General features: G+C 44.6%; 1 protein-coding gene and 1 pseudogene across 1 annotated transcript in view; both read right to left on the bottom strand.

Annotated features, from left to right (window-relative positions):
* Positions 1-8,382, bottom strand: part of LOC137537227 (uncharacterized) — a 141,870-nt pseudogene extending 133,488 nt beyond the window's left edge.
* A 5,046-nt stretch (positions 8,383-13,428) lies between these two features.
* The window catches only part of LOC137537226 (uncharacterized), a 136,089-nt gene continuing 122,442 nt past the window's right edge, over positions 13,429-27,075 (bottom strand). Inside the window, 6 exon segments of the mRNA XM_068259324.1 lie at positions 13,429-15,553; positions 18,671-18,962; positions 19,073-19,131; positions 20,892-21,551; positions 25,367-25,490; positions 25,836-25,955. Coding sequence (XP_068115425.1) covers positions 13,947-15,553; positions 18,671-18,962; positions 19,073-19,131; positions 20,892-21,551; positions 25,367-25,490; positions 25,836-25,955 — 2,862 coding nt within the window. The 3' untranslated portion in view covers positions 13,429-13,946.

Genomic DNA, 27,075 nt, shown 5'->3' with positions numbered 1-27,075 from the left:
TCTTCTCTTGTCTCTGTGATGTGAGTTATTACTAGGAAGGTGAGATGCCAGCACTGGGGGGACATGGCTATATTCCATATACATCTCCCCTTGTCTTTGTGATGTGACTGAGTTATTACCAGGAAGGTGAGATGCCAGCACTGGAGGGACATGGCTATACTCCATATACATCTTCTCTTGTCTCTGTGATGTGACTGAATTATTACTAGGAAGGTGAGATGCTGGCACTGGAGGGACATGGCTATATTCCATATACATCTTCTCTTGTCTCTGTGATGTGACTGAATTATTACTAGGAAGGTGAGATGCCAGCACTGGAGGGACATGGCTATATTCCATATACATCTTCTCTTGTCTCTGTGATGTGACTGAATTATTACTAGGGAGGTGAGATGCCAGCACTGGAGGGACATGGCTATATTCCATATACATCTCCCCTTGTCTTTGTGATGTGACGGAATTATTACCAGGAAGGTGAGATGCCAGCACTGGAGGGACATGGCTATATTCCATATACATCTTCTCTTGTCTCTGTGATGTGACTGAATTATTACTAGGAAGGTGAGATGCCAGCACTGGAGGGACATGGCTATATTCCATATACATCTTCTCTTGTCTCTGGGATGTGACTGAGTTATTACTAGGAAGGTGAGATGCCGGCACTGGAGGGACATGGCTATATTCCATATACATCTTCTCTTGTCTCTGTGATGTGACTGAGTTATTACTAGGAAGGTGAGATGCCGGCACTGGGGGGACATGGCTATATTCCATATACATCTTCTCTTGTCTCTGTGATGTGAGTTATTACTAGGAAGGTGAGATGCCAGCGCTGGAGGGACATTGCCATATTCCATATACATCTTCTCTTGTCTCTGTGATGTGAGTTATTACTAGGAAGGTGAGATGCCAGCACTGGAGGGACATGGCTATATTCCATATACATCTTCTCTTGTCTCTGTGATGTGAGTTATTACTAGGAAGGTGAGATGCTGGCACTGGGGGGACATGGCTATATTCCATATACATCTTCTCTTGTCTCTGTGATGTGAGTTATTACTAGGAAGGTGAGATGCTGGCACTGGAGGGACATGGCTATATTCCATATACATCTTCTCTTGTCTCTGTGATGTGACTGAGTTATTACTAGGAAGGTGAGATGCTGGCACTGGAGGGACATGGCTATATTCCATATACATCTTCTCTTGTCTCTGTGATGTGACTGAATTATTACTAGGAAGGTGAGATGCCAGCACTGGAGGGACATGGCTATATTCCATATACATCTTCTCTTGTCTCTGTGATGTGAGTTATTACTAGGAAGGTGAGATGCCGGCACTGGAGGGACATGGCTATATTCCATATACATCTTCTCTTGTCTCTGTGATGTAAGTTATTACTAGGAAGGTGAGATGCCAGCACTGGAGGGACATGGCTATATTCCATATACATCTTCTCTTGTCTCTGTGATGTGAGTTATTACTAGGAAGGTGAGATGCTGGCACTGGGGGGACATGGCTATATTCCATATACATCTTATCTTTTCTCTGTGATGTGAGTTATTACTAGGAAGGTGAGATGCTGGCACTGGAGGGACATGGCTATATTCCATATACATCTTCTCTTGTCTCTGTGATGTGACTGAATTATTACTAGGAAGGTGAGTTGCCAGCACTGGAGGGACATGGCTATATTCCATATACATCTTCTCTTGTCTCTGTGATGTGACTGAATTATTACTAGGAAGGTGAGATGCCAGCACTGGAGGGACATGGCTATATTCCATATACTTCTATTGTCTCTGTGATGTGACATTACTAGGAAGGTGAGATGCCAGCACTGGAGGGACATGGCTGTATTCCATATACATCTTCTCTTGTCTCTGTGATGTGAATTATTACTAGGAAGGTGAGATGCGAGCACTGCAGGGACATGGCTCTATTCCATATACATCTTCTCTTGTCTCTGTGATGTGACTGAATTATTACTAGGAAGGTGAGATGCCAGCACTGGAGGGACATGGCTATATTCCATATACATCTTCTCCAGTCTCTGTGATGTGACAGAATTAATACTAGGAAGGTGAGATGCGAGCACTGCATGGACATGGCTGTATTCCATATACATCTTCTCTTGTCTCTGTGATGTGACTGAATTATTACTAGGAAGGTGAAATGCTGACACTGGAGGGACATGGCTATATTCCATATACATCTTCTCTTGTCTCTGTGATGTAAATTATTATTACTAGGAAGGTGAGATGCTGGCACTGGAGGGACATGGCTATATTCCATATACATCTTCTCTTGTCTCTGTGATGTGAATTATTACTAGGAAGGTGAGATGCTGGCACTGGGGGGACATGGCTATATTCCATATACATCTTCTCTTGTCTCTGTGATGTGAATTATTACTAGGAAGGTGAGATGCTGGCACTGAAAGGACATGGCTATATTCCATATACATCTTCTCTTGTCTCTGTGATGTGACTGAATTATTACTAGGAAGGTGAGATGCCGGCACTGGAGGGACATGGCTATATTCCATATACATCTTCTCTTGTCTCTGTGATGTGAGTTATTGCCCTGTTACTGCCCTGCTCCCTGGCCTGATCTCCCGTCCCAATGGCTTTCTGTACTGTGCACATGCGCAGTACAAAAAAGCTTCGGACGGACAGACAGGGAAAGTGGATGACTCAGGGACAGTTAGGTTTTATTGAATAGGATATCTATATACAGTGGCTTTCAAAAGTATTCGGCCCCATTGAAGTTTTCCACATTTTGTCACATTACTGCCACAAACATGAATCAATTTTATTGGAATTCCACATGAAAGACCAATACAAAGTGGTGTACACATGAGAAGTGGAACAAAAATCATACATGATTCCAAACATTTTTTACAAATCAATTACTGCAAAGTGGGGTGTGCGTAATTATTCGGCCCCCTGAGTCAATACTTTGTAGAACCACCTTTTGCTGCAATTACAGCTGCTAGTCTTTTAGGGTATGTCTCTACCAGCTTTGCACATGTACAGACTGAAATCCTTGCCCATTCTTCTTTGCAAAACAGTTCCAGCTCAGTCAGATTAGATGGACAGCGTTTGTGAACAGCAGTTTTCAGATCTTGCCACAGATCTCGATTGGAGTTAGATCTGGACTTTGACTGGGCCATTCTAACACATAGATATGCTTTGTTTTAAACCATTCCATTGTTGCCCTGCCTTTATGTTTAGGGTCGTTGTCCTGCTGGAAGGTGAACCTCCGCCCCAGTCTCAAGTCTTTTTCAGTCTCCAAGAGGTTTTCTTCCAAGTTTGCCCTGTATTTGGCTCCATCCATCTTCCCATCAACTCTGACCAGCTTCCCTGTCCCTGCTGAAGAGAAGCACCCCCCGAGCATGATGCTGCCACCACCATATTTGACAGTGGAGATGGTGCATTCTGAGTGATGTGCAGTGTTAGTTTTCCGCCACACATAGCATTTTTCATTTTGGCCAAAAAGTTCCATTTTGGTCTCATCTGACCAGAGCACCTTCTGCCACATGGATGCTGTGTCCCCCACATGGCTTGTGGCAAACTGCTAACGGGACTTCTTATGCTTTTCTGTTAACAATGCCTTTCTTCTTGACACTCTTCCATAAAGGCCAAGTTTGTGCAGTGCATGACTAATAGTTGTCCTATGGACAGAGTCTCCCACCTGAGCTGTAGATCTCTGCAGTTTGTCCAGAGTCACCATGGGCCTCTTGACTGCATTTCTGATCAGCGCTCTCCTTGTTCGGCCTGTGAGTTTAGGTGGACGGCCTTGTCTTGGTAGGTTTAAAGTTGTGCCATACTCCTTCCATTTCTGAATGATCGCTTGAACAGTGCTCCGTGGGATGTTCAAGGCTTTGGAAATCATTTTGTAGCCTAAGCCTGCTTTAAATTTCTCAATAACTTGATCCCTGACCTGTCTGGTGTGTTCTTTGGACTTCATGGTGTTGTTGCTCCCAATATTCTCTTAGACAACCTCTGAGGCCATCACAGAGCATCTGTATTTGTACTGACATTAGATTACACACAGATGCACTCTATTTAGTCATTAGCACTCATCAGGCAATGTCTATAGGCAACTGACTGCACTCAGACTAAAGGGGGCTGAATTATTACGCACACCCCACTTTGCAGTTATTTATTTGTAAAAAATGTTTGGAATGATGTATGATTTTCGTTCCACTTCTCACGTGTACACCACTTTGTGTTGGTCTTTCACGTGGAATTCCAATAAAATTGATTCATGTTTGTGGCAGTAATATGACAAAATGTGGAAAACTTCAAGGGGGCCGAATACTTTTGCAAGCCACTGTATTCACATACATTACTTCCTGGTTGGTGGCCATGTTTTTTGTTTGTAAACACTGCCTAAAACTGGTGATTAAAAACCAGGATCACGTCTGGGAGCGGCGGAAATGACAAATAGGGACCCGGGAGCTTGCAGTGACTTGATTGTTATGTTTTTTATTATACAAATCGGACAGTACAGATTCTCTTTAAGAAGATTTTTTTTATCTAATAATAAAAAAAATATAGATTGCATTTGATGTTTCCGTGCAATCAGCTGTATATGTATATCAGGAAATTTGAATGTTTCAGTTGAATCATGTAAGACCACCTATAAGTATTGTTGGTTGAATAGCTCTGTATTTGATTCGCTGGCTTAACCTCTTGACGACCAGCTAACGCCGATTGGCGTAAACTGGTCGTCTGCGGGTTACCATGGAAACGGCCGCTCGATCGAGCGGCCTTTCCATGTCAGTTCACGGAGGGTGTCTCCGTGAACAGCCGGAGAGCCGCCGATAGCGGCTCGCCGGCAAAATGTAAACAGGCGGGGAAGAAATCCCCGCTGTTTACATCATACGGCGCTGCTGCGCAGCAGCGCCGTAAGTCAGATCGGCGATCTCCGGCCTCTGATTGGCCGGGGATCGCCGCCATATGATAGGCTGAAGCCTATCCCACAATGCGCAGGACGGTTATCCGTCCTGCGCAGCCCAGCAAGGGAGAGGGAGGTAAGGGGAGGGAGGGAGCGCACAAAACGCTGCGGAGGGGGGCTTTGAGGAGCCCCCCCCGCTACCCACTAATGGCCGGCGGCGATCAGACCCCCCCAGCAGGACATCCCCCTAGTGGGGAAAAAAGGGGGTAGTCTGATCGCCCTGCTGCACTGCTGATCGGTGCTGCGGGCTGTAGAGCCCACGCAGCACCGATCAGTGAAAATTCCCCTGGTCGGCAAGTGGTTAAATGACAATCTGGTGTAAAATCAGGCATGTGCTTGATGTTTTGGTCACTTTTGAATGCTGGTGGTGCTTTCACTCTAATGGTAGCATGAGACGGCGTCTACAACCCACACAAGTGGCTCAGGTAGTGCAGCTCGTCCAGGATGGCACATCAATGTGAGCTGTGGCAAGAAGGTTTGCTGTGTCTGTCAGCGTAGTGTCCATAGCATGGAGGCGCTACCAGGAGACAGGACAGTACATCAGGAAATGTGGAGTAGGCTGTAGGAGGGCAACAACCCAGCAGCAGGACCACCACTTTCACCTTTGCAAAATAACATCCAGCAGGCCACAAATGTGCATGTGTTTGCTCAGATAGTCAGACACAGACTCCATGAGGGTACTGTGAGGGCCTGATGTCCACAGGTGGGGTTTGAGCTTACAGCCCAATACTGTGCAGGATATTTGGCATCTGCCAGAGAACACCAAGATTAGCAAGTTCACCACTGGCACCCTGTAATTTTCACAGATGAAAGCAGGGTCACAGCCACAATGAGCACATGTGACAGACCTGACACAGTCTGGAGACACCATGGAGAATGTTCTGCTGCCCACAACATCCTCCAGCATGACCGGTGTGGCAGTGGGTCAGTAGTGGTGTGCGGTGAGATTTCTTTGGGTGGCCGCACAGCCCTCCATGTGCTCACCAGAGCTAGCCTGACTGCCATTAGGTACCAAGATGAGGTCCCCGGACCCCTTGTGAGACCGTATGCTGGTGCGGTTGGCCCTGGGTTCCTCCTAATACAAGACAATGCTAGACCTCATGTGGCTGGAGTGTGTCGGCAGTTCCTGCAAGATGAAGGCATTGATGCTATGGACTGGCCCCGCCCATTCCCCAGACCTGAATCCAATTGAGCACATCTGGGACATCATGTCTCGCTCCATCCACCAACACCACATTGCACCACAGACTGTCCAGGAGTTGGTGGATGCTTTAGCCCACGTCTGGGAGGAGATCCCTCAGAAGGCCATCCGCCACCTCATCAGGAGCATGCCCAGGCATTGTAGGGAGGTCATACAGGCACGTGGAGGCCACACACACACTACTGAGCCTCATTTAGTCTTGTTTTAAAGACTTACATCAAAGTTGGATCGGCCTGTAGTGTATTTCCCACTTTCATTTCATGGCTCCAAATCCAGACCTCCATGAGTTGATAAGTTTGATTTCCATTGATAAAATTTGTGTGATTTCATTATCATCACATTCAACTATGTAAAAAACAAAGTATTTAATGAGAATATTTCATTCCTTCAGATCTAGGATGTTCTATATTTGTGTTCCCTTTATTTTTATGAGCAGTGTATATCTTGTACATTCACATTGCTGAACAGCATACATACACCAGGCCAGCAGGTTTGGGTGATAAGAGGTACATGTGAGAGCTTTCGTCCATCTGTGCTGCTCTGTTTTGGGTTTGTAACCTAGAAAGACACAAATTTCCATACAGCAGGAGTACCCCCTGGTCTCTGTAGCATGAGATGTATAGCATTGCAAATGTGTTTTATGTTTGTTTGTATGGCTACAAGTTTGCTGAGAAGAAAAGCAGGTCCGGCACCAGTCTCAATGCTTCAGTGAAATTTTATTAAAAGTTTATATTTCAGTTTACTTGGGCTGTATGGATGCATCTACAGGAATCTGTTATTACTGAATCTGTCTCCTGTAGAATGCTCACACAGCCACAGCCCATGGAAAAATAATGCAAGGGGTTTTAGCAATAAGCATCACTACTTTTGCAATGGTATACCATTTCTTCAACATAGAATGCCCGGCATACATTGTAGACAGCATACAGTAAGTGGTAACTGTTGTTCCACTATTAAAGTGGAGCTGAACTCTTGCGCAGGACAGGAGGAAAGGAGAGAAATGCACCCTGTATGTATTTAGAGAGTTTAGCCTGTCTAACTCCCCCTCATCTGTGTCTAACCACCACTGTAATCAGGGCTGTTGAGTTGGTACAAAATAATCACCCGACTCCAACTCCTAATTTTATGAAACCTCCGACTCCAGGTACCCAAAATTGCTCCTCCTCCTCAGCGCTGACTGTAATTAGATCTGTCAGCCGTGTCAGCTCAGGAATCTCGTCTGCCACAGCAGAGTGTAGACAGGCTAAACTCTCTTAATACATACAGGGTGCATTTCTCTTGGTTTTCCTCCTGTCCTGTGCAAGAGTACTGGTCTGCTTTGAATGAAGCAGTGACTGGATAGTGTACCGGATACACGCCCCCTGTGATGTAGGGGAGCAGGGATCACATCCTGGCCAAAGCCAGCACCTGTTTAGTGATACATTTATTATACAGCTTAAAGATAACCTAAAGTCAAAAAAAAAATAAAAAAAAAATGAGATTAACTCACCTGGGGCTTCCCTCAGTCCCCCTGCAGACGATCGGTGCCCTCGCAGCTCCGCACCGATGGCCCAGGACCCGCCGGCGAACACTTCCGGTTTTGCCGTCACCGGCCGACAGGCATGGGAACGCGAGTGATTGTTCGCGTTCCCAGCCTGTATATCGCCCCCTATGCTGCTATTGCGGCCAGGAGGCCGCAACAGCAGCATAGGGGGCAATATACAGGCTGGGAACGCGAACAATCACTCGCGTTCCCATGCCTGTCGGCCGGTGACGGCGATGCCGGAAGTCATCGCCGGCGGGTCCAGAAGCATCGGACCGGAGCTGCGAGGGCACCGATCGTCTGCAGGGGGACTGAGGGAAGCCCCAGGTGAGTTAATCATTTTTTTTTTTTTACTTTAGGTTCACTTTAATGCCCAGGAGGGGAGGGGGTGCTACTGACTGTACCTTCTGTGGCTGCAGCTCCCAAGCACTGTGAGTCAGACAGGAGAAAAGCCCTGTGTGACTTCTCACATTCCATCTAACACTAATGCTCTCTTCCCCATCTCTCCTATATACAGTTATTGCTGCATACAATCTCTATGCTCATTCATACTATTACTATCCTCATACTTGCCCATGTCTGCACTGATCTCCCCACTGCAATACATCCTGTACAATGCCCAGCAGACATATATGTGCTAGTATATAACAAGAATCACACAATTACCTCTTCCAACAACGTCTCCTCTCCACTTCCTGCAACTTTTCTTCCTGCTGTTACATCATTTCCTGTGTGTGTGATCGCCATCTTGTGGTGAATAGACTAACTGCAGCTATTGTTTGTAGTATCTTCTTCACTAATGCTGGGAATACATGTTGAGATTTTTCAGTCGATTTACTGTCCGATCTTATTTCCGATCATTTTTCTTATCTTTTCTTATCAATTTCCATTCACTTCTATGAGAAATCGATCAGAAAAACTATCAAGAAAATAAGATTGGACATGTCAGAAATTCTCTATAGAACCATCTATCTGCTGAAAAAGCGTATGGTGCATTCCCAGCATCAGGCTCGGTTCACATCTACAATTGAAATTGCTGATGGCCGCATTTTGCATTTTTGCACAATTTATTTGCGCCTCCTGCACTGCATTTTTGGGCAGTTGTATTGTAAGCGCTTTTTTGTGATTTGCGATTTTTAGCTAGTTTTTGGCCAGATTTAAAGAGCCCCTTACCTAAATGATTGCATTTAGTATAATTAAAGGACAACTGAAGTGAGAGGGATATGGAAGCTGCCATATTTATTTCCATCTAAGCAATGCCAGTTGCCAGGCCCTCCTGCTGTTCCTCTGCCTCTAATACTATAAACCATAGCCATAACCATAGACCCTGAACAAGCATGCAGCAGATCAGGTGTTTCTGGCATTAATGTCAGATCTGACAAGACTAGGTGCATGCTTGTTTCTGGTGTTATTCAGATACAACTGCAGCCAAATACATCAGCAGGGCTGCTAGGCAACTGGTATTGATTAAAAGGAAATAAATATTGCAGCCTCCGTATACCTCTTACTTCAGTTCCCCTTTAATTGTTGAGTGTACTGGGCAGGATATATAAGGAGCGTGGTACCTGCAATGCTTTGTGGGATGTACAGTCGTAGAGCCATGGAGGAAGAGTTGGTGTTCTTCTTGTCTGCTGTTGCTTTCTTGAGAGCAAGGACCATGCCTCGTTGGTCCTGGGTGCATCCCATGAATGTGAGTCCACATTGGAAAGGACAATTACAATTTATTTACTAACATTTAATTGCTAAATCTGGAAAACCATTTGATTACATTAGAATGACTATAGGCAGCTAGCTTTAACTGTTTTTTTTTTTTTTTGGGGGGGGGGGGGGGGGGAGTTGTCTACTGTATATGTAATATCATGTGTAAGTTAGGTATTGGTTCTTCAAAGCCATTATATCTTGAAATATGTTAATTAACAGAAATGTAAACATATGTGACCCAAATTTCCCTAGCAGCAGCTATAGGCTACCAATTTGCGGCCACTATACCCAAATTTAAAAAGATATTTTACTAAAATGTTTCTCCCCTTTCAACAATGCATCAAACAGTAATTATAAAAGCTTTATGATTCAACGAAGGCAAAGAGTCATTTTGTGGAGATTTTTTTTGTTTGTAACTGACTGAAATATTTCTTGTATACCAAAAACATAAAACTTTGTTTAAAACTAAAGTCAATAGTACACACAATAAAAGCTGTAGCTTGCACATGTAACACTGAAATGTTTCTAATGTTCAAAGATACTTTTTCCACCACAGTTTACATACTGTCCTGTAGACATACTGGCCTAGACTTTTATGGACAACTACAGTCTTCCAGCTGCCTATATGTCCTACAGAACTACTTTGAATTATATTAATGTCATTTTTAATCCACTGTGTGCTAAAATATCTCAATTATCAATAATCTGCTTAAAAATAAACTGTAAACATGAACATGACAAGTAAGCATTAATTAAAAGTTTGTGTATGTTAAAGAGACACTGAAGCGAAAAAAAAATTATGATATTATGATTTGTATGTGTAGTACAGCTAAGAAATAAAACATTAAGATCAGATACATCAGTCTAATTGTTTCCAGTACAGGAAGAGTTAAGAAACTCCAGTTGTTATCTCTATGCAAAAAAGCTATTAACTCTCCGACCAAGTTTAGTCGTGGAGAGGGCTGTTATCTGACTTTTATTATCTCAACTGTTCCTGGACTATTTACTTTTCCTCTGCTAGAGGAGAGGTCATTACTTCACAGACTGCTCTGAAAGACTCATTTTGAATGCTGAGTGTTGTGTAATCTCCACATATTATAGAATAATGCAATGTTAGAAAAAACACTATATACCTGAAAATAAAAGTATGAGAATATTTTATTTGCTGCTAATCTTCTAGTAATTATTCATAGTACACAACCAATTCACTATATCATATTTTTTTTTTCGCTTCAGTGTCTCTTTAACATTACAGGTCATTCATAAACAATAACTGAGACATGCTGTTTGTCTCACTGTCAGGTAGATTTCCTGTGGTCTGTTATGTCCACTACCTTGACCACTTAGGCATGTGCAGACTGGTGTGTCAGGAGAGGGGACTGGATGGTATCTGAGACCTAGGTGGTGGTGTGGGTGGATAGTAGGGGGTTTGCAGTCCTCTGAGAATCATTTGTAAAAGTAGGAAAAGAATAGTTATACTCATATCTAGGCTGCCCATAATAAGGTGGGTGCACCGGGTGTCGGTATGGAGCTGGAGGTTGACCCATAATAGCATGGCCAGAATAGGATTGGTTGAGGTTCTTTAGGTGGTTCTGCATTGACACATTTTTCTATAACCTCAATGATACTATGTTTTGCTGACAATTTGTCACACTGAATTTCTTTCATAGAGGGAACTAAACTGATAAGAAACTGAATAGGGTCAGTCATTTGGACTCTCTCTTCATCTCTTTTTTCCATATGGATGACTGATTTCTCCATGGATGTTGGCATTTTATGATCAAATTCTGACCTGACCTCTTCCTGCTCTTCTTACATTAAAAGCTTGAACTCTTTGATGCGTAAAATAATAAATACAATGGGCTTGATTCAGTAAACGGTGCTAACCCAGTTAGCACGCCTAAAGACTTTGGGTGTGATAACTAGGGTGCTAACTGGGTCAGCACCATTTACTAAATTTACATCGCGCGCAAAGTCCCACACTGAAAACTTTGCGTGCCCACAGCGCGGTGTGCGTGAAATGTCGCAGCGCGGTGCGACGAAAATGGTGCGTTGATGCGCCTATAAGGTCGCATTGCGTGCGACTTTAACGGCACATGGTGCGACATTAAGGTTGCACCCAATGCGACCTTATAGGCGCATCGGGTGCGCTGTTTTCGCGGTGCGCGCGCAAAGTTTTGCGTGCGGGACTGTGCGCGTGATGTGAATTTAGTAAAGGGTGCTAACCCAGTTAGCACCCTAGTTATCACGCCTAAAATCTTTAGATGTGAATTTATCATGCCTAAACTAACTTTAGGCATGATATAGGGCTTTTCACAGGCGTGCTAACACTTAGCACGGTTTACTGAATCGAGCCCATTGTATTTATTCAAAAAAAAGCACGGTTTACTGAATCGAGCCCATTGTATTTATTCAAAAAATGCGAAAGCAATCGCTGCACAATCGCTGCTGAGCGTTTTATGTTTTTCCTTTACCTTCCAATGATGCAAAATCGCCTCAGAAATGGCCCATGCCGCGCTTTTCTGAGCGGATCGGAAACAAACCACTCAGATGTGAACGCTCTCATAGAGATTCATGGTGTAAGCGCTTTCAGGGCAATTTTGAAAAATTGGCAGCGCTTAAAAAACGAGAAAACCGCCTCCAGCATGAACAAGCCCTTACAGATTGCCCATCATGCTAAACATCATCCTAATTATTATTTTCAGTTGCTACACAACAGCCTCAACTACAGAAACATCACATAATAATAACAACAAAAAAATGAATTATTATTAGTCCGCAGACAGCTGCTGGAGATAAAGAGCTGCATATGGATGTGTCTCCATGGTTACAGGAAGTGTCAGTTTCTTGCAGCAGACTGGGAGGAAGAGGCAGAGTCACTGGAGAAATAGTCTGGACTGGGATGTCCATTACAAATATGATAAAAGACATGATATGAAACTCTGGTAACTATTGTTAGGTACAAGAGTATTAGAGTATCATTGATTCCCCTTTTGCCATGCTAGCAGATAGCGCCATGCAGAAGGAAGCTCTCCTCAGCATCCTCACACTCCTCCCTGTCTCCACCTCCACACTGACACATCACCATGGCAATGGCAGGCTCATCGCTCATAAATGGACCTGAACTTCACTGCTTTCCACTAGGCAGAATACATTGACATCACAGAAAAAAAGAGTAGGAAAACTACTGTTGGGTTTTATACCGCTTTGAAGAAAGGGGGTTATATTCATTATTTTGACATAATTTATTAAGGAAAGGGGTTTACATAAATTATTTTGACATTATTTTCATTGCATTTTCTTTCTCAGTTTAAACCCTGTTTAGCCTCCCTGGCGGTATTGAGGAGCCTGACTCGTCCAAGGAAAAATAGCTGAAAATGGTATGGAAGAGTCTGGCCCGTCCAGCTGTTACATTTACTCACCTGCAGCACCGCTGGCGTGTGTTATTACTCACCAGAGGCTTGCGGCTTCCCTGCGCGTGTATTCCCGTCGTCTTAGTGGCGATTTCCTCTTCTTCTTCCCCCATCAGCTTCCTGTCCCTCGGTGATTGCATCCCCCGGTGTATCCCTCTGATGACACTGCGTGCACCCCCTTGTGTTAGGTGCATGCAACGTCATCAATTCAGGTGGCAGACTCAAATTTTATGTATTGGATTAAATACAAAAATCTGTATTAGATCCGATATACAAGAATCCAAGTGTAAAAACAAAGTGCTTTTTTTATACTGTACGCATGCTTGTGGGCAGCTTGCAGGACCCCAAGTTGCAAAAGGTCCGCAAAAAAAAAAAATGCTTACAATAAAAAGAAGCACTGAAAAAAAAATTTGTACCACTTTTGATACAAAAATTGCCAGGAAATTAAAACACTGGGGAGGTTAAAGACTCACCCCCCCCCCACCCACAAAAACAACAACAACTTAATAATAAAAGTAACACAAGAGGGGTTCACACTCCCATGACTGTAAAACAGAGACACAGAGAGAGGGAAATCTCCTGTCCTCAGTTCAGTCTGGATGAATGGGAGCTTCTAATATCCCCACATCTGCAGCTCACAGCAGGTAGATAACAATGTTATATAGAACTTTCCTGGAGTCTCACATTCTTATTTTCACTTTAAGGGGTTGTATCCTGACTCTGAATTATGCACAGCAGCAAAATCAGTGTAATTTCAAATCTGGTTTATTCAGCTCCCAGCAAAAACAAATAATGATCATTTCAGCACTCTTGTGTTATCAGGAGTGTTTGTTCAGCCAGATAAAAGTGTTTTGGCTTGTATTTACTCTTCAGGAGAGCTATGACTGCATATGACTGCAGATCTTGCCTTATTTGTATAGATAAAGCACCTGGTTCATAAGCCTTACATTAGAAAACAAAACAGTGAACACAAAGCAAGTTCTAACTAGGCTCAGTACTATATGTACCTATATTTATCTCATCATGTCACTTCAGTTCAGGGAATTTGAAAAAATCCTCAGCATTCTGTGTAAATATGCTTCCTTGGGCAAAAAAACAAAAAACAAAGTGCATCAGAACAATAACAGACAATACATTTTTTCCACTTAACACAAGTGTCTGCTAAGCAGTGACATATGCCAAAAACATTTCCCACACTCAGAAGACGAATAGGGCTTCTCACCAGTGTGTGTTCTTTCATGTCTGACAAGATTTGATTTATGCCCAAAACATTTCCCACACTCAGATCATGAATAGGGCTTCTCACCGATGTGAGTTCTCTCATGTCTGACAAGATTTGTTTTCTGAACAAAACATTTCCCACACTCAGAACATGAATAGGGCTCGCTTACAGTGTGAAATCTCTCATGTCTGACAAGTTGTGATTTCTGTGCAAAACATTTCCCACATTCAGCACATGAATAGGGCTTTTCACCAGTGTGAGATCTCTCATGTAGGACAAGCTCTACTTTCTGTGCAAAACCTTTCCCACACTCAGCACACGAATAGGGCTTCTCACCAGTGTGGCATCTCTCGTGTATAACAAGTTGTAATTTCCGTGCAAAACATTTCCCACACCCAGCACATGAATACGGCTTCTCACCAGTGTGGGATCTTCCATGCCTGACAAGTTGTGATTTCTGAGCAAAACTTTTCCCACATTCAGCACATGGATAGGGCTTCTCACCAGTGTGGGATCTCTTATGGGTGTGAAGGTTTGCTCTACACATAAAACCTCTCCCACACTCAGCACACGAAAAAGGCTTCTCACCAGTATGAGTTCTCTTATGTAAGACAAGATATGATTTATGCAAAAAACATTTCCCACACTCAGCACATGAATAGGGCTTCTCACCAGTGTGGGATCTCTTATGTGCGGTAAGATTTGCTTTCTGTGCAAAACATTTCCCACACTCAGCACATGAATACGGCTTCACACCAGTATGGGACCTCTCATGTATGACAAGTAGTGATTTCCAGGTAAAACATTTCCCACACTCAGAACAAGAGTAGGACTTTTCACTAGTGTGAGTTTTCTCATGGCGGACAAGCTCTGGTTTACATCTAAAACATTTCCCACACTCAGCACATGAATAGGGCATCTCATCCGTATGAGATCTCTCATGTCTGACAAGTGCTGATTTACATATAAAACATTTCCCACACTCCGCACATAAATAAGGCTTCTCACCAGTGTGAGTTCTCTCATGACGGACAAGCGCTGATTTACATCTAAAACATTTCCCACACTCAGCACATGAATTTGGCTTCTCACCCATGTGAAACTTTCTGTGTAAAATAAGCTCTGTTCTATGTGCAAAACATTTCCCACACTCAGCACATGAATAAGGATTCTCACCGGTATGCATTCTATTATGACTAACAAGTTCTGATTTAAAACTAAAACATTTCCCACACTCAGCACATGAATAGGGCTTCTCACCAGTGTGAGATTTCTCATGTCTGACAAGAGTTGATTTCCATTTATAACATTTCCCACATGTGGAACAGGAATAAGACCCTCCAGCAGGGGGAGAGCTGTGCTGGGTATGAGGCCCCTCAGGGTTAGACAGGTGAGAGAAGTCTGGAGGAATATTTGGGGTCACCAGGATATCTGCAGGAGACTCTTGTCCAGTGACATCATCATCCGTTGTACAGTCTGTGGACACAGAGAGACGAGTCTCTGAGAGGTTCCTGATGCCGGGACTCCGCGCTGCAAATAGAGAAACATCATCACTTCCTGTTAGAGAACTCTGAGGGGAGGAGCAATTATCATTAGAGATGAAAGGAAAGAGGATGGTCAGCACTGCTGTACAACTTCCTTTATTTGGCAATGTGCAGACAAGTAGGCTGTGTGTTACATCATCACCTCACAGTCCATAAGAAGAGACTAAACACGTACCGGTGCGGGGGTGGATAATGGTGGGTGCTGGGAGCCTGGCGGCAGTTTCACACACAAGCGCTTCTTCAGAGGCTATGACAAGGGGGCGGGGCTATATCTGCTCTAGTTGGAGAAAGTGCTTTACTGTAATAGTAACCTGCAATCCAAGATTACAGTGTGGGGAGGTCAGGGAGAGCGAGGCCAAACAACACGGCCGCTATTCCTAATGGAATTACAAGTCCTGCTGCAGCAGCTAATTATACAAGCCACTAACATAATATCCCATGATGAATATAGGTCAGGCCATGCAGAGCAGAGAATCTGGCTGACCTCGTCCACATATACAACAAGGACTGCCTGATTAGGGGAAGCTGGGGTTAGGAAGGTTTAACAGTTATTTAAAACTTAACCTTTATTTTAATGTAAAAGAAACAGGGAGATTGGCCATTAGAGGATGGGCAACAGCGACATTCGGGGAGAACTGGGGAGGAGATTGTGTCTCAGAAGTTCAGCAGAATAGGTGCCGTATCTATTCCTGACTCTCTCCTATTTTACTTCAATTCAACAGTTACTATTTACATGCTATGAAATACAATGGGGTTGATTTACTAACTATAGCGCTGCCAAACAGCCCGACTAACCTACTGTTACGAGCGCTAATAGAGCAGCGCAACTTAATATTTCCTCTGTACACGCCACGTCACGTGACTTAGTATTTCCTCTGTGCACGCTACACGCACTAGTGGCAGCATAGTGTGGGTTACTTAGCAACGGCCGCTGTCTTGATTTGCCGCGCGGTTGTGATGTATTGCTCCCGCGATACTTCACTAATGCGGCTGCTACGTAGCGTGCACAGAGGAAATACTAAGTCACGTGACGTAGCGTGCACAGAGGAAAAAGTTGCACTGCTCTATTAGCGCTCATAACAGTAGTTTAGTCGCACTATTTGGCAGCGCTATAGCTACTGAATCAACTCCAATGGCCATAATTCATCAAGATCATTCTGGTGATAATAAGGCAAGTGGAAACATCACCACACATCAATCTGTATTTTAAGTGTTAATTCACTAAAGAAGCTTGTCTTATTAACATGTAGTGATAAGCGTTCACAGTGAGAGTGCTGTCTTATCACTCCAGTCCTGAAGTTTTCACCTTTGTAGTTATTCTCACATGCAGTAGGTGGTGGTGGTGGTGGGGGGGGAGCAGACACAGGCAGGATGTAGCTCCACCCCATTACAGTAAGCCTGGGTAGGACAGCAATGGAAGGAAAGAGAGAGGCTGTGGCTGTGTGTGTGTATTTATCTATATATGCTTGGTGTCTCTCTCTTTCCCTTCCTCCCTCTCTGTGTATGATGCTGAGCACATTTATACAACTTCCTTGGTCGCCTGAGGTGAGGTCTATTCTGACTGGAACCTGTCCTGTTAAACCTCTGTATGGTCTTGGCCACCGTGCTGCAGCTCAATGTCAGGGTCTTGGCAATCTTCTTATAGCCTAGGCCATCTTTATTTGGAGACACAATTATTTTGTTAAGCTCCTCAGAGAGTTCTCTGCCATGAGGAGCCATGCTGAGCTTCCAGTGACCAGTATGAGGGAGTGTGAGAGCGATAACACCAAATGTACCACACCTGCTCCCCATTCACACCTGAGACCTGTAACACTAACCAGTCACATGACCTCAGGGAGGGAAAGGGCCTGAACCAATTCCCTTCCTCTGCTAAGTTCTCTCCTAGGACATAATTTTTCATGTTCGGCTTAAAGTAACATCTCAACACTCTGCAAATGAAACAAGAACTGTAAAATTATGTTTCAAACGCAGATAGAACAGAGGCGCCAAAAAGAGTAATAACACTATTATTTAAAAACAGTAAAAAGAGGGAAGGTAAGGTGGACTTACCTCCCTCTAGCAGTGGACAACAAAACTCTGAGGTAGAGTAGAATGCATTTATTAAACAGTGTAACTCCTAAAGATGCAACGCGTTTCGCGGGCCACAGCACCGCTTCCTCAGGCTATACAGGAGTTCAAAAAAGCTGTATCCAATCCAAGTATTGAATGAGCGCCTCATTCAATACTTGGATTGGATACAGCTTTTTTGAACTCCTGTATAGCCTGAGGAAGCGGTGCTGTGGCCCGCGAAACGCGTTGCATCTTTAGGAGTTACACTGTTTAATAAATGCATTCTACTCTACCTCAGAGTTTTGTTGTCCACTGCTAGAGGGAGGTAAGTCCACCTTACCTTCCCTCTTTTTACTGTTTTTAAATAATAGTGTTTTTACTCTTTTTGGCGCCTCTGTTCTATCTGCGTTTGATACATATTACTTATCCACCCTTGGTGGAGGGGTACGCCCCCTTTTTTCTCCTGTCTACAGAGAGCGACTTTTATACCCGAGTGGGGTCGGGTACCAATTCTCCCCACCTGCCTTTCAAGTGGTTGCCTGCTGGTGACCCTTTTTTGTGAGTATAATTCTACACGACCTATCTAGACAGATTTTCTCTGTTAAAACTATACTGCACTATTGGGCTCTCGGTGCCCTGTTTTTTCTTTTTTTTTTTTTTTTTCTTTTGTTTTATTTGTAAAATTATGTTGTTGGTAACTTAAAAGGCCATTTATTGATAAGATATGAAAATATCACTAAGGAGAAAACTTAGGGAAAAGGGTGAATTGGATTGGGCCCTGAAATGTCTAAATGAGTAGAATTTTGACATTTGTCACTTAGGGGTGTCCTCACTTTTGTTGCCAGAAGTTTTTTATGTTGGTGGGACAGCAAATTTACACCATTATACAAGCTGCACACTGACTGCTTTACATTGTATCAAAGGGGTAGATTCAGGAAACTGTGGTAATATTACCCCACATACTGAGAGGAAGATGATCTATACTGTGCCCAGCAGGGACATATTTGTTAGTAAGTTTAGTAAGGCTATTGAATATCTAATGTTTATCACTCACCAATTCTCATCTCTGCAATAATGTCTTCCTCCTTAGATGCTCTCATCATGTCACCCTCCTCCACAGACTGTTGATCACTCCTCACATACGTCTCTTCTTCTTCCTCTTTACTTGTCCCCATCATGTCACCCCCCTCCATAGACTGCTGATCACTCCTCACATACGTCTCCTCTTCTTCCTCTTTAATCGTCCTCATCAAGTCACCCTCCTCCATAGACTGCTGATCACTCCTCACATATGTCTCTTCTCCTTCCTCTTTAACCACAGCACTTACATGTATCAGTTCTCCACCCTAATCACACAAAATAAGAAGCACTTCATAATGTGAACACAGATAACAACGTAGACAACAGGAAACAATGTCACATAGTTTGGGGTCTAATGACACTCAGTTCCACCTACCTGATAATGCCGGGGGATGGTGTGATCTTCCTGTGGACAATCCTGGGAATAAAGTGGACCTGAAAACAACAAGGAGAGAACAAAGCTACAAGAGGCCTCATCAGATCCATGAAAAAATTGCAATGCTTTATTTGTACACAAAAATCCCCCCAGCACCCAAATCTAGAAGCAATTAAAATCAAATGGAGTTTCTTGAAGCCCCCCAGACCCCCTCACATACCACACTCCATACGCTCAATCCACTCTCTAATGCAAACCATCACACTGCATAACCTAGTGCAAATAAGATCTCAATTCCAGCTGTCTAATCAACTATTTGCATAGTCCTGAATGGGATTACTTCACAAAAATTCAAAGCACTAAATAGACAGCAAAAATTAGTATATGTGAGTGCACTCAAAAATAATATCTGCCGATATATTCCATCTGGTCACACAGTCCAATATGGGCTTAATTACTTGCAGGTCAGAGCTCACAGATCACAGTTCATACATTTGCAGCACCAGTGCTGAGATTAGATCAACGAAGTATTTTCCATCAGACCAAAACAGGCATATGCAGTTCATCAGCTCAGCATAAGAACAGGCTCAAGATGTCACAACATTGTAGCGTTATAACTCTTCACTTTAGGCATGCAGGAGTTACCTTCAATATGCGCATAGCCGCAGGTCCCCCACGCTCTGCGGCCCACGCTAAAGTGGCATCGAAGCTCCACGTGCTCTGCTACTTACACGTCTTGCAGTGGTGTCTGTAGTTAGCGAGTGTATGTTGAGTTTAGAGATACACGCGATCTACCCGTTCATAGCGGCAACTTATCCGCATTATGGCATGGCAGCGGGGATCCAGCGTGTAAACGGCTTGGAGTGAGGACTGAGGCCGGCCTCCCGAAGCTCCTCCCACTTACATGTTTCGCCCAAATGGGCTTCCTCAGAGTGACGTCAGGGGGAGTGGTGGAGTAATTCTCAGGCTCTTTACACATGACAAACAATCATGTGACTTTATCCATGCGGCCATCTTTTTTCCTGGAAAAGGTATTCATTTTGCCCACTCATTGCTTTTCATAGCGTCCTAGCAGCCCTAAATTCTCCTATATTGTTTTAGACTGGAGCTTATAGCATCACTAATGTCTCTTCCAATATCATCAAGAAAATATTGCAAATCATCCAAAATTGATTTAAAGATACAGATAGATACCGGGCAGCCCCAGCTCTACTTCAGAGAGCATCAATATCTGCATAATATTCTCTCTGCTGCCCCCAGTGTTCCTATGTCTCCTAGTCACTCAATTGCCTACTCACAGACAGTCCAAAACAGCACAGCACTCAATCTTATTTTTACCTTAAGGGGGAACTCTACATAAATATTAAATCTAGCTTAAATAGACAGAGAAATCAATTTCTGAATTCAAGCCAAATGGCACTAATCTGCCTAGCTTGTAAATCCACATCGTTTCTACACGACATAATTCTCTCTCTATATTTACCTTTCTACATCCTGTTTTCATAGAAAACAGCACTTTTACTTTGCTTCCATTAAACCTCCCACAGTGATGCTGTTGATAACGCTGTCTCAAAGGGCCCTTACAATTCTCATTTTTGTTACCAACATTAGAAATGTGCTCTAGAATGCGTTTTTTAAACATGCGGGTGGTCATGCCAATGTAGTGTAACCCACATGGGCACGTCACCATATATACCACCCCCGTGGTCTCAGTTCATGAAAGCCCCTATGTGGAATTCTTTTTTGTGTTTAGCATCCCAAAATGTTTTTGTTCTATCCACAAATGGACATACCTTACATTTCCCACATCGGTACATACCCTTTGGGGGTGGAGTGGCTGAGAGCCAGTTTTTCCTCTCTTCCTGCATTTTTTTACTCCGAAATTCAGAGCACACCAGCTGATCTTTGAGATTTCGTGCTCTCTTTACTGTTAATACAGGAGTTGGTCCTACAATCTCGGCAATGTCAGATGATGCCAGGAGAATAGGCCAAATCCTTGTTAGACAATTTCTTAAATTGTCCCAGTGGGAGCCGAATTGTGTCACAATTCCCTCCTTTCTAGCAGCACCCGATCCATCCCCTACACCTTCAGCAAGAAGAGATTCCCAATCACGGCCTTTGGCTCTCTGTAGGCACCTCCTGAGGGTCCTATGGGAATATCCTCGTTCCCTTAGACGCCCATAAAGCTCCTGAGATTCCAGCTTAAAATCCTCATTATCAGTACAGTTCCTCCTTAGACGGAGGAACTGACCAGAAGGGATATTTCTCACCAGGTGACCGGGATGATGGCTGGAGGCGTGGAGAATGGTGTTTCCGGATGTAGGCTTTCTGTACGTGGTGCTAACCAGACGATCCCCCCTGATCGCAATTTTAAGATCCAGAAAGGGTAGTTCACCAGCATCACACGTATATGTCAGCCTGATATTTCTATCATTTGCATTTAATGTATCCAGAAACACCTCAAGCTCCTCTCTCCCACCTGTCCACACCACCAGCACATCATCAATGAACCTTATCCAGAGGGCGACATGGCACCGAAACATATCCATGACATAAACATTAGTGATGGGCGAACATCCAGACGTTCGGGTTCGGGGTGGTTCGGCCGAACATGCCCCCGATGTTCGGCATGTTCAGGCCGAACCCCGAACCCAACCCGAACATGTCCCTTTGGGGCCCCTATAGGGTCCCAGCATAAAGGGAGAGCATGTCCCGAGCGCGGGGGGGGGGGGGGGGGTCGGAAATGCCCCCCACCCCTCCCCGCTAAGCTCTCCCTTTTGCCGGTACCCTATAATGGTAAATTAATTAGGGGGCTATGTTCGGCCGAACAAAGAAGGCACGTTCGGGTTCGGGCAGCGTGGCCGAGCACCCTCATGCTGTTCAGGGGGTGCCGAACCGAACCCGAACAGGCCAAAATCCGTGCGAACCCGAACAGTGGCGAACACTGTTCGCCCATCACTAGTAAACATCCCACCTCTCCCAGTAACCCAGATGAAGACAGGCATACGCCGGTGCACATGCCGCCCCCATCGATGTTCCGGTCACCTGGTGAAAAAACTTTCCCTCAAACAAAAAGAAATTTTCCTTGAGGACCATCTCCTGCATTTCCACCAAGAACTGATTATGTTCAGGAAGATTGGGATATGTTTCTCTTAGAAAGAAGGACACCGCTTCGAGACCCCTCTGGTGAGGAATCGACGTATATAGAGACTCAACGTCTATCCCCACCAGAAGGGCCCCCGGTGGAACCCTAATGTCAGAGATGACACGAAGGACATCCCGTGTATCTTGTACATAGGAGGGTAGGCTCTGAACTAGGCCCTTTAACTTTTTGTCCACAAACTGCCCAAGTTTCTCCGTGGGCCCTCCCACCCCCGACATAATGGGGCGACCCGGAGGCCGTTCCTTGTTTTTATGTAATTTAGGGATGAGGTAAAATGTTGGCCTTACATATTCAAAAACTTTTAGATATTTAAATTGGACCTGTACATCTTTCTGGTGGGTTTCTGTTACTGGATCCATCTGTAGGAAACACAGACTGACTGAATACATTGTCTCTATGTGTTTATCAGATGATGGGGGATCTAGGTGGACCATCCTAGGAATAAAGAGGACCTGTACATCTCTCTGGTGGGTTTCTGTTACTGGATCCATCTGTAGGAAACACACACACTGACTGAATACATTGTCTCTATGTGACTATCAGATGATGGGGGATCTAGGTGGACAATCCTGGGAATAAAGAGGACCTGTACATCTCTCTGGTGGGTTTCTGTTACTGGATACATCTGTAGGAAACACACACACTGACTGAATACATTGTCTCTATGTGATTATCAGATGATGGGGGATCTAGGTGGACAATCCTAGGAATAAAGAGGACCTGTACATCTCTCTGGTGGATTTCTGTTACTGGATACATCTGTAGGAAACACACACACTGACTGAATACATTGTCTCTATGTGATTATCAGATGATGGGGGATCTAGCTGGATAATCCCAGGAATAAAGAGGACCTGTACATCTCTCTGGGGGGATTCTGTTACTGGATACACCTGTAGGAAACACACACACTGGCTGAATATATTGTCTATGTGTTTATCAGATGATGGGGGATCTAGGTGGACAATCCTGGGCATAAAGAGGACCTGTACATCTCTGTGGTGGGTTTCTGTTACTGGAAATGTTTCCCTGCCCGTCGACCTTAAGTCCCCTTAAATACTAGAAATGCCAAATTTGCAGGGTATGTGTGGGAGGACAGTGGGTACAAGAAGATAACAAAATTCAAATAGACCTTGTAGTTTTTAAGAAAATCGATTTTAAAGTTCTCATTCAGATTGTGGGAAGTGTTTAATAGCTAAGTCGCCATATGTGCTAGAAAACAACAAATTGGCAGGCTATGAGCTCGATTCACCAAGGCATGCTAACATAGTGAGCACGCCGAACAGCTTTGGACGTGCAAAAAATTAAAAAAATAAATAAATAAATAAAAAGGACATAATTGATTGCTGCATGATTTTTGCAAGTGGATTCGCACGAGGATTTGCATGAGTGTGCGGAGTGGTAAGTAGTTTGCACGTCTAAAGATCTTACTGATCGCGTGCAAAGTTTAGCGCTGCGCGGTGCACCGATAACATCACACCGGTGCGTGCAAAACGGATTTGCTTGGACGGTGTGACGTTATCGGCGCACCGCGCTGCGCTAAACTTTACGCGTGCTAACGTTTGCGCACATATTAGCGCGTGAAGCGGCCATTTTCGCGTCCCAAGTGCCTCTTCACTAGGGTGCTAACACTTAGCACCCTTTAGTTAATCGAGGTCTATGTGTGGGAGGACAGAGGGTACACGAGGGAAAAAAAATTCAAAAAGAGGTTAGAGTGAAAAAATTGCAACCTATAGCAAAGTGACAGATAATGTAGTAATAACATGTATATAAATGTATATAAATGTATTTTTTTAATGTTCTGTGTGGGAAATTTTAAAAAGCAAATGAGTCCCTCCTTCCGAGCCTCTTTAACCTTTTGTCCCCAATGCAGGCTGGGATAGGCAGTATGCAAGGCCCCGGGCGTGTGGGGCTTCACACCCTGAGCTATACCAGCCTGTATGGTCCATGATATGGGGGGCACTGGGGGGGGGGGGGGGAAGAGGCGGCCAATCCTCCCCCTGGCCCTCCGAGCCCTTGCCAGTCCATGGACAAGGGAATCTTCCCCACCTCCAGTGCCCCATTTAAGAAGGGAACCCCAGATGCATGTGCCCCTCCCAGGAGAAATGGGTATAGGGTTACAAAGTACCCCTTACCCATTTCCACAAAGGATTAAGTGAACTAAAAACAATGAAAAAAGTCCTTTAATGTTCTCAATTAACCAAAAATACTCACCTGTACTAAAAAGTTCCCACGCCAATATCCTCGAAAATGATCCCACGCCAATATTCTCTATCTTGCGATCTTCTTTACATTGACTGAAGATCTCCGTCCACACGCCGCCAGCTCTCAGCTATACTCTGTATAGCGGAGAGCAAAGCATCTTTATATTTCCCCCCAAGGTTCCCCATTGGTACCTTAACTGACCAATGGGAATCAGGAGGATCCCTAGGAACACTAAATCTATGTAAGGGGGCTTTGCTATTAACCACTAAAGATGGAGGGAAGGAAAACATTTCCCACCTTCTGCACTCAAACTTTAAAATCGATTTTCTCAAAAACTATACGGTCTTTTTGAAAATTGTTTACTCTTCAAATTTAGTGTTTCTAGCATATAAGGTGGATTTGCTATTAACCGCTAAAGTTAACGTCCAGTGACTTCAATGTAAAAATGTGAACACAATTTTTTTTTTATACTTGCATTAAACGCAAATGGCGAACAGCCAATGATTGCCAGGAACTATTCGCCAGGTGAACTGTTCAGGCCATCTCTACTGGTCGGGACTTCAGAAAAAGATAAACAAGATACAACAGCAGGAGACATTTACAGAGGCTTCCCTGTATCCCTTTAGACATGCAGATCTATATACTGGTACACAGAAGAGGACCCTTTAGTGGCATGCATACACATCTAAAGGGATGCAGGAAGCCCTTTACTCTCTAGTAAGCTGTCACACAGGAATGGGTTATGCAGACACTTGTAGGAGAGAACCTCATGAATGTGGAATTTTACCAACCTCTTTTTTTTTTTTTGCCAATCAGCCCTTAGTGAATTGAGGTCATTGTCTTTATGTGTTTATCAGATGAGGGGGATCTAGGAGGACCCCAAGCACTGCTTCCTCCATTACAAGTAATAAAGAATCTCCTCTTACCCGGTGATGTGAGGGGCGGCTGATTCTCCATCATGGTGTCCTTGTAGAGGTCCTGGTGTCCTTCTATATACTGCCCCTCCTCCATGGACAAACAGATGGTGACATCCTGACATCTCATAGGAACCTGACACACACAATAATACAGTCACCACCCAGACACACCCTATTGCTGTTACTGGATAGTGTCCCATAATTCCCAGCACCGCTCACCTCTCCTGTCAGCAGCTCCATCATCTTCCTGGTGATTTCCAGAATCTTCTGCTTGTTGTGTCCCTCGGATATCAGGGAGTGAGGTGGGGGCACCGTGATGGTCACATGATCAGTGGACTTCACTGGAGGAAAACTCTGTATGGAAAGACCAACATTAATGTAACATGATCTTCCAGAATCCCCCTCACCTCTCTGGTCAGGTTTGTTTTATTAATAGAAATAAGAGTTATATCATGTGACCTCCCAGAATCCTCCTCACCTCTCCAGTCAGCAGACAGATGATCTCCAGAGTGAGGTTGAATATCCTCTCGGTCATGTGACTCTGGTCCTCCTCCATCCTCAGTGATGTGGTCATGTGATCTGTACAGGATGTTGCTGCCTTTGGATAGATAATAAGGGAAGGATAATCTAGGTTATACAGCTGTCAGTGGTGAAACTACCAATACAGGATCCCCCTCCCCAGCACCCCCTATTGCTGTCACTTATGGGTGGTGGGGCCATGCAGAGTATTGCAGGAAAGCATAATAAGCTGGTTTATAGCTACCTGTGCACTATACTCAGCGTGCTGCAGTCCTGTCCTCCCCCTGCCTCCTCTCCAGCTGGCCTTCTCTCCTCACATCTACCTCCCACTGTTCCCATTCCTGTGATGTTACAGCAGTGCTGGTAGTGGTAGATGGATGAGGATATGAGGAGAGGCAGAGACTGAGGCTAATGGGAACAGAGGACTGGAGCATAATGTGGCAGCTAGCTATAAACCAATCTAAATCATTCCTTGTACTACTCTGCATGGAGGTGGAGAAAGAGAGCATTAGCGGAGTGTTGGCATGGCTGTATTGGGAAAAGAAATGGCATTACTGGGGTGGGGGGACATTACATACTGGAGGATCATTGTTCTCCCCAGGATCAATCAGCCGGGTGGGGCGCCCAGGTAAAATGAATTACCGCCTGGTTGATGAGACCACATGTCCTGCAGTCACTGCATTCCCGTCTCTTCGCTGTTCTCCAGCTGTCAGTTAATGTACGCTCGGCCAATCAGCGCGTCCTTGCCATCACAGGCATGGCTAAGTGGAAGGAATCCGCAGAGTGCCCGTCTATCGTTGGCGCCTGTCAGCCAATCAGCGGGCGGATGCTGAGTAGCCCTTTGACGCGCGCGGTGAGATCAGCTGGCACGCGACGCTTAATGTGCGACGTGCTGGCGGCGGTGGTTGCCTCTGTGGCTCCCTGGGGAGTGCAGCAGCCTGAACAGGTGGTAAATGTATATGGAGGGCAGCCGGGTTGGGGGGCAGATGCCGGGAATGCTCTGGAGTGGAGGAGGGCGCTGGGGATTGTGTGGGGGACTGAGGAGTCTCATCTTCTACATGGGTATCTGAGCCCAGACGTGGGGAGGGTGAGAGGGTGGCTGTGTTGCAGGGGAAGCGAGGCTTCTGCCTGTAATGTGTCACTTGTCACTGGCCCAGCGCCAGCCAAGCTATCGGCAGATAGCACACAAAATGGCCACC

Source organism: Hyperolius riggenbachi, chromosome 10, assembly GCF_040937935.1.
Source record: "Hyperolius riggenbachi isolate aHypRig1 chromosome 10, aHypRig1.pri, whole genome shotgun sequence".
Lineage (NCBI taxonomy): Eukaryota > Metazoa > Chordata > Amphibia > Anura > Hyperoliidae > Hyperolius > Hyperolius riggenbachi.
This window is presented reverse-complemented; position numbering and strand designations above follow the sequence as displayed.